The 14,068-nt window shown below is 40.7% G+C and overlaps 1 protein-coding gene across 2 annotated transcripts in view; it reads left to right on the plus strand.

Annotated features, from left to right (window-relative positions):
- The window catches only part of LOC132381215 (polyglutamylase complex subunit TTLL1-like), a 34,331-nt gene that overhangs the window by 11,719 nt on the left and 8,544 nt on the right, over positions 1-14,068 (plus strand). Inside the window, exons 1-5 of one of the 2 annotated variants that reach the window (XM_059950544.1) lie at positions 327-2,399; positions 2,850-3,058; positions 8,196-8,376; positions 8,662-8,796; positions 9,520-9,628. In XM_059950544.1, the coding sequence (XP_059806527.1) occupies positions 2,851-3,058; positions 8,196-8,376; positions 8,662-8,796; positions 9,520-9,628 (633 nt within the window). In that variant the 5' untranslated portion in view covers positions 327-2,399; position 2,850. Of the gene's footprint in view, positions 1-326; positions 2,400-2,849; positions 3,059-8,195; positions 8,377-8,661; positions 8,797-9,519; positions 9,629-14,068 lie in introns of those variants that run through there. The other variant, XM_059950543.1, reaches the window with a different exon arrangement.

Here is a 14,068-nt window from a genome sequence, read left to right on the forward strand (position 1 = left end):
ACTCTTAAGAATCTGCATCTGCCTGAAACTTACTTAATGATCTTCAGCTACACTTTCTTGATTATTTTCTGAATGCTGTTGTAGCAGTCTGTAAATTGCTTTGAAAGTATAACTTGGGTGATTCCTTATTTATCCAGTTGGTCTTTCTGCCAGGCAGATAATTTAATAAGTTTACTGTATGGCCATGATCTTGGTGAATGCAGTTGATTGTTTATACATTATTAGGTTTGACTGGAATGAACCATGGTGTTTCTGGTTTTGAGCTTTTCAACTGGAAAAGGGTACTGCAATCTCTTCTCCAGCTCCATGGACCTGACTTCAATCCTGATCTCGGGTGCTATCTTTATGGAGTTGGTATGTTTTGCCTGTGACTGTCTGGTTTCTCACTTGTCCTCCAGTTTGCTCTCACAGCCCACAAGTGTGTTGATTTTTCAGTTAGCTACTGTAAATTGTTCCTAGTGTACTTAGCAGGAAAATCACTGGGGAATTGATGGGCATGTGAAGAAATACAAGAATTATGAAAGGAAGCTGGTGACTAATATCAAAGAAGATAATAAAAAATTTTAAGTACACAAAGGGTAAAAGAGAGTCAAGGGTAGATATAGGACCAATACAAAATGATGCTGGAGATATTGTAATGAGAGATGCAGAGATAGCAGAGGAACTAAATGCGTATTTTGCATCAGTCTTCACAGTGGAAGACATCTGCAGTAAACCTGACATTCAAGAGTGTCAGAGAAGTGAAGTTTGTGCAGTGAAAATTTCGACTGAGAAGGTGCTCAGGAAGCTTAATGGTCTGAAGGTGGATAAATCTCCGGGACCTGATGGAATGCACCTTCGGGTTCTGAAGGAAGTAGCTGGAGAGATTGATTGCGGAAGCATTAATGATGATCTTTCAAAAATCGATAGATTCTGGCGTTGTACTGGATGACTGGAAAATTGCAAATGTCACTCTGCTATTTAAGAGGGGTGGGAGGCAGCAGAAAGGAAACTATAGGCCTGTTAGCCTGACATCAGTGGTTGGGAAGTTGTTGGAATTGATTGTTAGGGATGAGATTACGGAGTACCTGAAGGCACATGACAAGTTAGGCCAAAGCCAGCATGGTTCCCTGAAAGGAAAATCCTGCCTGACAAATCTACTGCAATTCTTTGAGGAAATTACAAGCAGGGTAGACAAAGGAGGTGCAGTAGACGTGGTGTACTTGGATTTTCAGAAGGCCTTTAACAAGGTGCTGCACATGAGGCTGCTTAGCAAGATAAGAGCCCATGGAATTACAGGGAAGTTACTAGCATGGGTAGAGCATTGGCTGGTCAGCAAAAAACAGAGTAGGAATAAAGGGATCTTATTCTGGCTGGCTGCCGGTTACCAGTGGACTTCCACAGGGGTCGGTGTTGGGACCGCTGCTTTTTAAGATGTATGTCAATGATTTAGACTATGGTATCAATGGATTTGTGGCTAAATTTGCTGACGATAAAAAGATAGGTGGAGGAGCGGCTAGTGTTGAGGAAACAGAGAGCCTGCAGAGAGACTTTGATAGTTTAGGGGAATGGGCAAAGAAGTGGCAAATGAAAAACAATGTTGGAAAGTCTATGGTAATGCACTTTGGTGGAAGAAATAAACGGGCAGACTATTATTTAGATGGGGAAAGAATTCAAAATGCAGAGATACAAAGAGACTTGGGAGTCCTTATGCAAGATGCACTAAAGTTAGCTTGAGTCAGTTGTGAAGAAGGTGAATGCAATGTTGGCATTCATTTCTAGATGTATAGAATATAAGAGCAGGAATGTAATGTTGAAGCTCTATTAGGCACTTGTGAGACCACACTTAGGAGTATTTGTGCAGTTTTGGGCTCCTTATTTTAGAAAAGATATACTGACATTGACGAGGGTTCAGAGAAAATTCACAAGAATGATTCCAGGAATGAAAGGGTTACCGTATGAGGAATGTCTGGCAGCTCTTGGGCTGTATTCCCTGGAGTTCAGAGGAATGGGCGTGATCTCATAGAAACATTCCGAATGTTGAAAGGCCTGAACAGATTAGATATGGCAAAGTTATTGCCCATGGTAGGGGGAGTCCAGAGGGCATGATTTCAGAATTCAAGGACATCCATTTGGAACGGAGATGCGCAGAAATTACTTCAGTCAGAGGGTGTTTTTTTTTAAATTTAAGCGTGTCGCACCAGACAGTCAGCCATTCTTGTCTGGCGTGTGGTGTCAGGATTGGTCTCCTTTCGGATTAACCGGGTCACGATATGAACGTTCCTGACTTAACCCTTGTATTTTTTATGAGGCCAAGTGACTAGCTCAACGCTCAACCCAGCACGGTTCGAAAGCGTGCTTGGAATGGCCTGACTTGGATTCGAACTTGGGAACCTTCGTCTCCAGCCGGCCAGAGATTGGTAAATCTGTGGAATCTGTTGCTGCGAGCGTCTATGGAGGCCAAGTCATTGGGTGTATTTAAGGCAGAGATAGACAGTTTCTTGATTAGCCAGGGCATCAAAGGGTATGGGGTGAAGACAGGGGAGTGGGGAATGACTGGAAGAATTGGGTCAGCCGTGATTGAATGGTGGAGCAGACTTGATGGGCCAAATGGCCTATTTCTGCTCCTATATCTTATGGTCTTAAGTTAATGGGAAATAAATGGCGGGAATTGGAGAGCCAGCATAAGTAAGCTGAATTACTTTCTTCCATGTTGTGAGAGTTTTGAAAGATGTCCCATCTGGAGATCATATGTGGTACAAGGAGTAGCATGAATTGGAAAGGGAGTCATTTTTATTATTAATAATATTTAAATATTTGACCTTTGTACATTTAATGTTATGGTCACTATTGGACATTTATTCTCATAGGATGAGTGTACAGACAATTCGAAATGTTTTCAGCATTGAAAATGGCTACCGTCTGAATGATGATCAAATTGTGAATCATTTTCCAAATCATTACGAGCTGACACGGAAGGACCTGATGGTAAAGAATATCAAGCGCTATCGCCGAGAGTTAGAAAGGGAGGCAAGCCCACTTGTGGAGAAGGACGAAAATGGCAAATATGTTCATTTAGGTAAATGGAAAGACCTTACCTGCAATCAAGTATCTGATCCAGGGTATTGGAGAACAACTGTGCCTTAATTATAAGTAAAATAAATTCACACTTGATGGTGACCTTTGTGGGTTTAGTTATACCAAAGTAATTTTATTCTGGGTAAATTTTGGTAAGGTAATGTAAGAAATGAGGCTGTCAAGCCTCCAAAAATAATAGGATGTTAAAGAACAGGAAAACAGTATAGTTATTTGAATAAGGGATGGATAAGGTGAGAATAACGGCTAATTTTCATCAAAGTAATGCCATGGTCTTTCTAAATGCTCATGAATAGGCCGGCATGCCCTTTGTTTAATATCAGCTTTCTAAATGAGCCCCTTACAAAGTTTATTTCAAAGCAGCAGGCTTTCTGTTCCATGCTCAAGGATCAGCCTAGAATTTTTTGACCAGTTTTCTGAACCAGTATCTTTCTGATTTAAAGGCAAATTAGTTCAAAATGATTAAGAGCTGAGATTTTCATACAATTTATTTTGGTAATATTTTCATATTTGATAATCTTAACTAATAAATTTGATTAGACACTGTAAATGCTGATCGATCTTGTAGTTTGAATGCATAAATACTGTTAATGTTGCATGTTAGCTAACATTATTGTTTGTGATTTAGAAAGCAAGTAAACCTCAAATAAACAATTTCCAGATTTATTCATTGATAAAGAAACAATCATTAAGAACTGCTGAATGAAACATTGGTAGTTTTAAAGTTACTTTAACAGATTAATATTGTTTTTATTTAAGATTATCAATTGATCTCACAGCTATATGAATAAAATGAAGTGTTTGTTTTCCTGTTGACTGTTGGCAGAAAGGTGCATATGCAGAATATGCAATATATGCAGAAAGGTGCTAGAAAAAGTCCAACAATATCATGAAGGATCCTACCCACCATCCTTGTTTGTCTTACTCCCATCAGGGTGCAGCATTCACTGTTGGATCACTGGACTCAAAAACAGTCATTTCCCCAAACATCATCAGGCTGCTCAACACATCCACTCATTTACTAACTGCCCACCCCCCCCAACTCCTGCCAACCAGGGAAGGCCTTACACAGTGATTGGTAGGGCACCTACAAGTGCAATAGAACAGTGGGATCTGGGAGTACAGATACATAATTTCTTGAAAGTGGCATCACAGCTAGATAGGATAGTAAAGAATGCTTTGGCACATTGGACTTCATAAATCAATTTATTGAGTATAAGAGTTGGTATGTTTTGGAATTGAATAAGACATTGGTGAGGCCTAATTTGGAGTATTGTTCAGCTTTGATCATCTACCTACAGGAAAGATGTAAATAAGACTGAAAGAGTACAGAGAAAATTTATGAGGATGTTGCCAGGACTTGAGGACCTGAGTTATAGGGAAAGGTTAAATAGATTAGGACCTTATTCCCTAGAACATAGAAGATTGAGGGGAGATTTGATAGAGATCTACAAAATTGAGGGTAGATGCAAGCAGGCTTTTTTTCCACTGAGGTTGGGTGAGACTACAGCTAGAGGTCATGGGTTAAGGGTGAAAGGTGAAACATTTAAGAGGAACATAAAGGGGATCTACTTCACTCAGAGGGTTGTGAGCTGCCAACACAAGTGGTGGATGCAGGTTTGATTTCAACATTTGAGAGAAATATTGGATAATACATCAGTGGGAGTGTTATGGAGGGCTATGGTTCAGTTGCAGGTTGATGGCTCTAGGCAGATTAATGACTTGGCACAGACTAGATGATGCTGTGACTCTATCATACTATTACATCCTCTTCAGCTACTCCTCCTCCTCTCAGCACCCTTTTAAACTCCCCCCCCCCCCCCCCACCCACACTACTATTTTACAGTTACTTGTACATTCTGTTTTATGGGATTACTTTTATACTTATTGTGTTTTTTTATGCTGCGTTGGATCCAGAGTAACAGTCATTTTGTTCTGCTTTACACCCATGTAGTGAAGAATGACAATAACCAATCTTGAATCTTGAAATTTGAAAGACCAGGAGCACGGTGTTCTTTGATTTCTCAGAAATCTGGTAAATTCTTGAATATTACTTGGTCTTTGTCATTGACAACAGACAAAGTTTTGTCTCCAGAAGAGCACTATATCAGAAAATGTAAAGATTTGTGAGAAATGTATCCTTAACATAAGCTTGTTTTGGAAGTTTTGAATGTTCTTGTTCTGGTGCATGCAATTGAATGCATCTATTGAAAGAGAGTATTATTTTAACACTGCATACCATTATCCATAAAATTTGTTTGTAGGTATGTTTTATTGGGTATCTAAACCATTTATCAGATGTGAAATTTGCATGCTAACTTGGTGTTGTACACAGTTATACAGATTGGGGCACGTGACTGTAGCTGCTGGAATTTGTGGCAACAAGTAAAGAACTCAGTGAGTCAGGTAGCATCTGTGGAGCCAAGAGGATGGGAAATGCCCCCTCCTTTCACCATTCCTCATCCACTTTCCCTCTCTCACATTATCTCGTTGCCTACCCATTGCCTCCCTCTGGTGATCCTCCCCACCTTTTCTTTCTTCCATGGCCTTCTGTTCCCTCCTATCGGACTCCCCCTTCTCCAGCCCTATAGCTCTTTAACCAATCAATTCCCAGCTCTTTACTTCATCCCTCCTCCTACTGGTTTCACCTATCACCTTGTGTTTCTTTCTCTCCTTCCCTGCCTTTTAAATCTACTCCTCATTGTTTTTTCTCCAGTCCTGCCATAGGGTTTTGGCCTGAAACATCGACTGTACTGTTTTCCTTAGATCCTGCCTGGCCTGCTGAGTTCCTCCAGCATTTTGTGTGTGTGTGTTGCTTGGATTTCAGTCATGTGCAGATTTTCTCTTGTGAGTGACAATTCAATTTGTGATCCTATACCAGGAATTGTCAACAATTCAGAATGAGACCCTGAATAAATTATGAAGCAGAGTCTTGAGCCAAAGTGTCAGCTGTCCATTTGCCTCCATAGCTGCTGCTTGAGTTCATTAAGCAGCTTGGTTTTTGCTCCATGAGTTAGGACGAGAGGGTAACTAGGGAAAGAGTAGGTGCACTTAAGAACAATGGAGAGTAGTTGTTTGTAGTCAGAGTAAGTGAATCCTTAATACTTTGTATTGATATTCAGCATATAGGATAATGGTGAGATTATGGAGAGGAATACTCTTACCCTAAGGGTATATTGATATTTAGAAGGTGGAAGTGCCTAGAAAGATATTAAAATGATTAGGTTCCCAGGGCCCGATGGGATCTATTTCAGAATAGTGAAGGAAGTAAAGAAAGAAATTTCTAGGGCCTTTCCAGAAGAATTCTCCAACCATGGGTGAGGTGCCAGAAGACTGAGAATATCCAGAGTTGTTCATCTGTTTAAGAAGAGCAACAGGAGCAAACCAGGAAATTTTGGTGAACATGGAATCGATAGAAGAGAAATCATTGATAAGATTCTTAGGGAGAAGCATGAATTTACTTGGGATAGTCAGTATTGTTTAGTGCAGGGAGATTATGTCTCATAAATCTAATTGAGTTTTTGAGCAAGTGGTGGAGGTGATTGTTGAGGGTAGGATGGTTGGATGCTGTCTATATGGACTTCAGTAAAGCATTTTTAACAAGGTCACATGCCAGATCTGCAGTGATCTGGTAAATTGGATCCAAAATTAGCTTTGCTGTATAGGAGGATTGTGTTAGAGAAATGTTTTCCCAACTGGAGGTCTCTGACTAGTGGTGTTATGCAAGGATCTGTGCTGGGACCTCTGTTAATGATAGAAATTAACAATCTGAATGACAATATAAGATACAGATGACATAGAAGTTGATACAGATGCGATTAATGAAGAAGGTTGCCATCAAAGACACTGTAGGATATAGATCAGTTGGAAATTTGAGTGGAGATCTGATAGATGGAGCTTAATCTGGACAGGTGTATGGAGCTTCATTTTAGGAGGTCAAACACAAGAGATAAATGGCAGAACTCTCCAGTACATTGATGCACAGGGGAATCTTGGGGTGTGATTCCGTGGTTCCCTGAAAATGGTAATTCAAGAGGATACAGTAGGTAAAGAAGGCAGACAACATGCTTACCATCATTACTTGGAGGTACTGAGTATAAAAGTTGGCTGCTCTTGTAGCAGCTGTATAGAACTTCGGCTGACTACACTTGGATTGTAGTGTGCACTTCTGGTTGCCATACAGGAAGGATGTAGAAAGTTTGGAGAGTGTACGGAAGAAGTTCACTAGCATGTTGCCCAGACTGAAGTGCATTAGCTATCAAGACAATTGGATAAATTTAGTATTTTTTGGAGTGCTGGAGGTTGAATGGTGATGTGATTGAAGTACAGTGTATAAAATTGCAAGAGGCATTGACAGTCAGAGTCCTTTTCCCAGGGAGGAAATGGCAAGTAGTAAAGCACATAAGTTTAAAGAAGATTTACAGTTTAAAAAAAAAACAGAGGGACAGGTGCCTGAAAAGCACTGCCACAGGAGGTGTAACAAGTAGCTATGATAGTAATATTTAAGGGGTATTTCAAAAAGTCATGATCAGGCAGGGAATAGAAGGATATGACCACGTGTAGGCAGATGAGGTTAATTTGGCAGACATGGTTGGACGAAGGGTTTGTTGATGCACTGTACTGTTCCATGTTCAATGCTCCATGAACTGTTTTTGAACAAGCTAACTTTGACAAAATTCAGTGTTTTTTTGTACACTAATTCAGTGTAAGTGAGTGAGACCTTGGCACAATCAAGAATAGCAAACCTACCCTTTATTTAAACTTCATTGAGGGAACAACCTTATCCTGAAGCACAGTTTATTCTGACTTGCATTTTAAGATTTTATTAAGAACTATTTAAGTGCATTAAGTTCATATAAATTTGAGCTCAATTTTTGTAGGATTTATACATGAATCTCATTGACATAATTGCTCTCATGTAATCATATCTACCCAAGAATATCAGGTATGGAATTTTACCTTGGTAGAAATCACAATGTTTTTATTGGGTACATTTATTACAGTCAGTTAACTTGAAGAGGTATGAATTCTTCTAATCCAAATTGACTGTGACATAAATCTAAGAGCAAAGGACTTCACTACCTTGGCTATATTGACAATGTCAAATCATTACTTTTCAGATTTTATTCCAGTCACATTCATGCTGCCTGGTGATTACAATTTGTTTGTGGAGGAGTTCCGAAAGAACCCAACTAGCACTTGGATAATGAAACCATGTGGAAAAGCTCAGGGGAAAGGAATTTTTCTTATCAATAAACTTTCCCAGATCAAGAAGTGGTCACGAGACAGTCGGACAACCACGTGAGAATGACTGTGTTTGGTTTGTTATTACTTTTATTGGCACCCAAATGGACACAATATATCTATTTTAGAAACTAGTTGCAGTAACAAAGTGAGATACTACAAATGCTGGGAATGTTAAATAAAACCAGAAAATGCTGAATTTACGACTGTATCTCTACAAAACTATATTGGCAGAGAAAGTAGTTTTAATGTCCTGGATTGATTACCTTCTGTCAAGATTTAAAAAGTTTTAATTTCTAGTCCTCTTTACTACTTTTACAAATTCAAGATATTAATTTGCAGGTTTATATCTCCAGCTGGGAAAGAGGCATATGTCATTTCATTGTACATAGACAATCCACTACTGATCGGTGGAAAGAAGTTTGATTTACGCTTGTATGTGTTGGTGACCTCCTATCGACCACTTAAATGTTACATGTAAGTCGGAGAAATCAGTCAAATTACTTTCATGGTCATGTGTTTCATCACAGTTGGACAGAATTTTGATTAAGTCTGTACCTCTGCAGGTAGCATAATTATCCAGTCAAGTTAAATAAAATTGAATTTAAACAATGTGTTAAGAAGAATGCAATTCATTGAATTTTATATTTTATTAAGTTTCCTCAAAAATTCAAGGAAACCTACAGATTTTGAATAGAGAAAATAATTGCCAAAATTTTAATGGAAACCCAGAAAAATCTATGCATGAAAAGTGTAAAATAAAAATTCTTCTTTTGGTATTTTTATTTGTATTGAATCCCTTTTCAACATTGTCAGCTTAGAAACTGGATCAATTGAGCTGACAGCTGGTGGTTTGGTAGGTGTCAGCCATTATAAACTCAGGTAATTTCACCCTTCTGCAGAGCATTAGCTATATGAAAATCTTACCTCCAGCCCAGTTGCTGGGCGAGTCAGAAATCACCTGCTGATACAGTTCACAATTGTCCTCTTAGCTTTATAACAATTTAATGAAAAGCAAACTAGTACTGCCTGGAGTCATTTGCAAATTATTTTGTTTTCCCTGTTTTCTAATATGGAAAATAGATGATACTCAGGATAAAATTATGATTTTGAAATAATATTACTTCTGTTAAATTTCTGATATTTGACAAATAAAAACTCTCTTGCAGGATGAATCATTTCATTTCCTTTACATTGTAGGTATCGGCTAGGATTTTGTCGATTTTGTACAATGAAGTACACGCCAAGCACCAGTGAATTGGATAACATGTTTGTGCATCTTACAAATGTGTCTGTACAAAAACTGGGAGTAAGTTGATTAACTACTGCATGTTGAATGTTAAAATGACAATATAAACAGTCAAGATGACTGCATGAGTTTGAAATACTGGGAGTACTGACAGGTCAGGGTCAAAACTTTCTATGCAGTAGATAACTCCACATTATAGTCCATGGATTCCAACTGAAGCAGGTGGAATTGAACTGTAACTGCATCAGTTTTAATAAAAGGATTCACATATAGTCAGAATAGACAATAGACAATAGATGCAGAAGTAGACCATTCGGCCCCTCGAGTCTGCACCGCCATTCTGAGATCATGGCTGATCATTCACTATCAATACCCAGTCCCTGCCATGTCCCCATATCCCTTGATTCCCCTATCCATCAGATATCTATCTAGCTCCTTCTTGAAAGCATCCACCGTCTTCCGAGGCAGTGCATTCCACACCTCCACAACTCTCTGGGAGAAGAAGCTCTTCCTCAACTCTGTTTTAAATAACTGACCTCTTATTCTCAATCCATGCCCTCTGGTACTGGACTCTCCCAACATCTGGAACATATTTCCCACCTCAATCCTATCAAATCCTTTAATTATCTTAAACGTTTCAATCAGATCCCCTCTCAATCTCCTCAATTCCAGCGTGTACAAGCCCAATCTCTCCAATCTCTCTGCGTAAGACAACCCTGCCATCCCAGGAATCAACCTAGTGAATCTACGCTGCACTTCCTCAATTGCCAGAATGTCCTTCCTTAAACCTGGAGACCAAAACTGTACAAATGCAAAAGGACATCCTTGCTCTTGTACTCAATTCCCCTTGTAACAAGGGCCAACATTCCATTTGCCCTCTTCACTGCCTTTTGCACTTGCTCATTCACCTTCATTGGTGAACTAGGACTCCTAGGTCTCTTTGCATTTCTCCCTTACCTAACTCTACACCGTTCAGACAATACTCTGCCCTCTTGTTCCTGCTTCCAAAGTGGATAACTTCACATTTATTCACATTGAATGACATCTGCCAAGTATCTGCCCACTCACCCAGCCTATCCAAGTCTCCCTGTATTCTCCTAACGTCCTCTTCGCAAGTCACACTGCCACCCAGTTTAGTATCGTCAGCAAGCTTGCTGATATAGTTTTCAATGCCCTCATCTAAATCGTTGACATAAATCGTAAAGAGCTGTGGTCCCAATACAGAGCCTTGTGGTACCCCACTAGTCACCTCCAGCCAGTCCGAGAAACACCCATTCACTGCTACCCTTTGCTTTCTATCTGCCAACCAGTTTTCTATCCATGTTGAAACCCTGCCCCCAATGCCATAAGCTCTGATTTTACTCACCAATCTCCTATGTGGCACCTTATCGAATGCCTTCTGAAAATCTAGGTACACAACATCCACTGGCTTACCCTCGTCTAACATCCTTGTTACACCCTCAAAAAAACTCCAACAGATTAGTCAAGCATGATTTGGTAAATCCATGCTGGCTCGGCCTAATCCTATTTCTGCCATCAAGATGTGCCACTACTTAATAATGGACTCAAGCATCTTCCCCACGACTGACGTTAGGCTAACAGGGCGATAGTTCTCCGTTTTCTCCTTCCCTCCCTTCTTGAAAAGTGGGATAACATTAGCCACTCTCCAATCTTCAGGAACTGATCCTGAATCTAAGGAACATTGGAAAATGATTACCAATGCATCCGCAATTTCCTGAGCCACCTCTTTTAGAACCCTCGGATGCAGACCATCTGGACCCGGGGATTTATTAGTCTTCAGTCCTACCAGTCTACTCATCACAGTTTCTTTCCTAATGTCAATCTGTCTCAATTCCTCTGATACCTTATGACCCTGGCCCATCCATACATCTGGGAGATTGCTTGTGTCCTCCCTGGTGAAGACAGATCTAAAGTACGCATTAAATTCTGTTGCCATTTCCCTGTTTCCCATAACAATTTCTCCCAATTCATTCTTCAAGGGGCCAACATTGTTCTTAACTATCTTCTTTCTCTTCACATAGCTAAAAAAGCTTTTGCTATCCCCTTTTATATTCCTGGCTAGACTGAGCTCATACCTGATTTTTTCTCTCCGTATTGCTTTTTTAGTTAAGATCTGCTGTTCCTTAAAACTTTCCCAATCATCTGTATTCCCACTCATCTTAGCCCTGTCATACTTCTTTTTCTTTAATGCTATACAATCTCTGACTTTGTCAACCACTGTGGCCCCTTCCCACTCTTTGAATCCTTCCTTCTCATTGGAATGAACTGCTTTTGCATCTTTTGTATTATCCCCAAGAATATCTGCCTCTGCTGATCCACTGTCCTTCCTGCCAGGGCATCCGCCCATTTAACTTTGGCCAGCTCTTCCCTCATGGCTCCGTAGTCTCCTTTATTTAATTGCAACACTGACACCTCTGATCTGCCCTTATCCCTCTCAAATTGTAGATAAAAACTTATCATGTTATGATCACTACTTCCTAATGGCTCCTTTACTTCAAGATCACTTATCAATTCCTGTTCATTACACATCACCAAGTCCAAAATAGCCTCGTTCCTGGTTGGCTCAAGCACAAGCTGTTCCAAAAATACATCCCTTAGTCACTCCACAAACTCCCTATCCTGGGGTCCAGCACCTACCTGATTCTCCCAGTTCACCTGCATGTTGAAATCTCCCATAACGACTGCATTACCTTTAGCACATGCCAATGTTAACTCCCTAATCAACTTGTACCCAATATCCACGGTACTGTTTGGGGGCCTGTACACAACACCCATTAGGGTCTTTTTACCCTTACTGTTCCTCAGCTCAATCCACTCAGACTCTACTTCCCCTGTTCCCAAGTCACCTCTTGCTAAGGACTGAATCTCATTCCTCACCAACAGGGCCACCCCACCCCCTCTTCCCATATTTCTGTCTCTACGATAGCATGTATACCCTGGTACACTCAATTCCCAGGCCTGATCCCCTTGCAGCCATGTCTCAGTTATCCCAACAATATCGTAGTTCCCCATTTTCATCTGAGTTTCAAGCTCATCTGTCTTATTTCTGACACTACGCGCATTCAAGTGTAGAATTCTGAGCCCATTCCTCCTCTCTTTGCTTATAACACTGTCTACTGTACCTAACCCAGCTCCTTGAACTTCCATCAGGCTAATTGCACCCTGAATTTTGATGACCTTCTCAAGATCACCCAAACCTTCTACACATTTAACCCCATGCTCCTTCTGACCAACCCTCTGGATCTGGATCCCTGCCCCCTGCACATCTAGTTTAAACCCCCCCCGAGCAGCACTGGCAAACACTCCTGCAAGAATGTTAGTACCCCTCCGGTTCAGATGTAGACCGTCCCTTCGAAACAGATCCCAATGTCCCTGGAACAAAGACCAATTATCCAAAAACCTGAACCCTTCCTTCCTGCAGCATGCTCTCAGCCTCGTATTAATGTGCATAATCATTCTATTCTTCGCCTCACTCGCACGTGGCACAGGTAGCAATCCCGAGATTGTCACCCTGGAGGTCCTGCCTTTCAGCTTCACTCCTAACTCCCTGAACTCTCTAAGCAGGACCCCCTCACTCACCTTACCTACATCGTTGGTCCCTACATGGACCACTACATCTGGGTTCATGCCCTCATTCTCAAGAATAGCCTGCACCTGATCTGAGATGTCCCGGACCCTGGCACCAGGGAGGCAACATACCATCCGAGACTCCCGAATGATGGATGAACTCTATTAGCTGTTAGGACTTGTTGTGAAGTGCAGTGAATGCAAGGGTTCTGCACCAAAACTGCCAATTGGGAACAGATATATTGGTCCTAGTGTACCTTAAATGTTTCTTAAATCATATTTTTCAAATGAAGTGTCTTATTCAGATAAAAATGTACAGTGTAAATATTCATGATAGCGCTGCAAGAGATGCTACTCTGGGGCTGTAGTTGACGTTTATCATTAGCCGACAGATTTCTCTCTGCAACGCATTTGAAAGACGGTATCCAAGGGCCAATTTGGAATATTCAGGGCAAAAAAATGTTCCATTTCTGAAACTGATACCTTCATCCTGATCCAAGGGAAAAGTCAAAAAAAATGATTTAAGTGGCTGAAAAAGTATCATAAATTTGTAACAGTATCATTTTTAGGTTCCTTAAAGTTGTTATAGCTGGGAGGGGGGGGTGGGTAGAAGGAGTGGGGATAAGCTCCCACTACCTAGCGCCCAATGGCATGTTTCTCAAATGGACTCCAACAACGAAATCAACCAAATCCAGCTCCTGGCCTTCACGTGTGGCTTACTAAGGCCTGGGGAATCGTTTCTACTGATAGGTGAAGGGGCAAAGCTAGTTACAGACACTTTAAAACCAGTTGCTTCAGCAGATGTGGCTCGTTAGCCTTGGTCAGCAGCTCATCTAGAAGAAGGAAATCTCTGATCTCAAACCTCTGTGCCTTGTGGCTATACCCACTTATGGAGAAGGCTTCGGGAGTAAA

Source organism: Hypanus sabinus, chromosome 25 (genome assembly GCF_030144855.1).
Source record: "Hypanus sabinus isolate sHypSab1 chromosome 25, sHypSab1.hap1, whole genome shotgun sequence".
NCBI classification, from domain to species: Eukaryota; Metazoa; Chordata; class Chondrichthyes; order Myliobatiformes; family Dasyatidae; genus Hypanus; species Hypanus sabinus.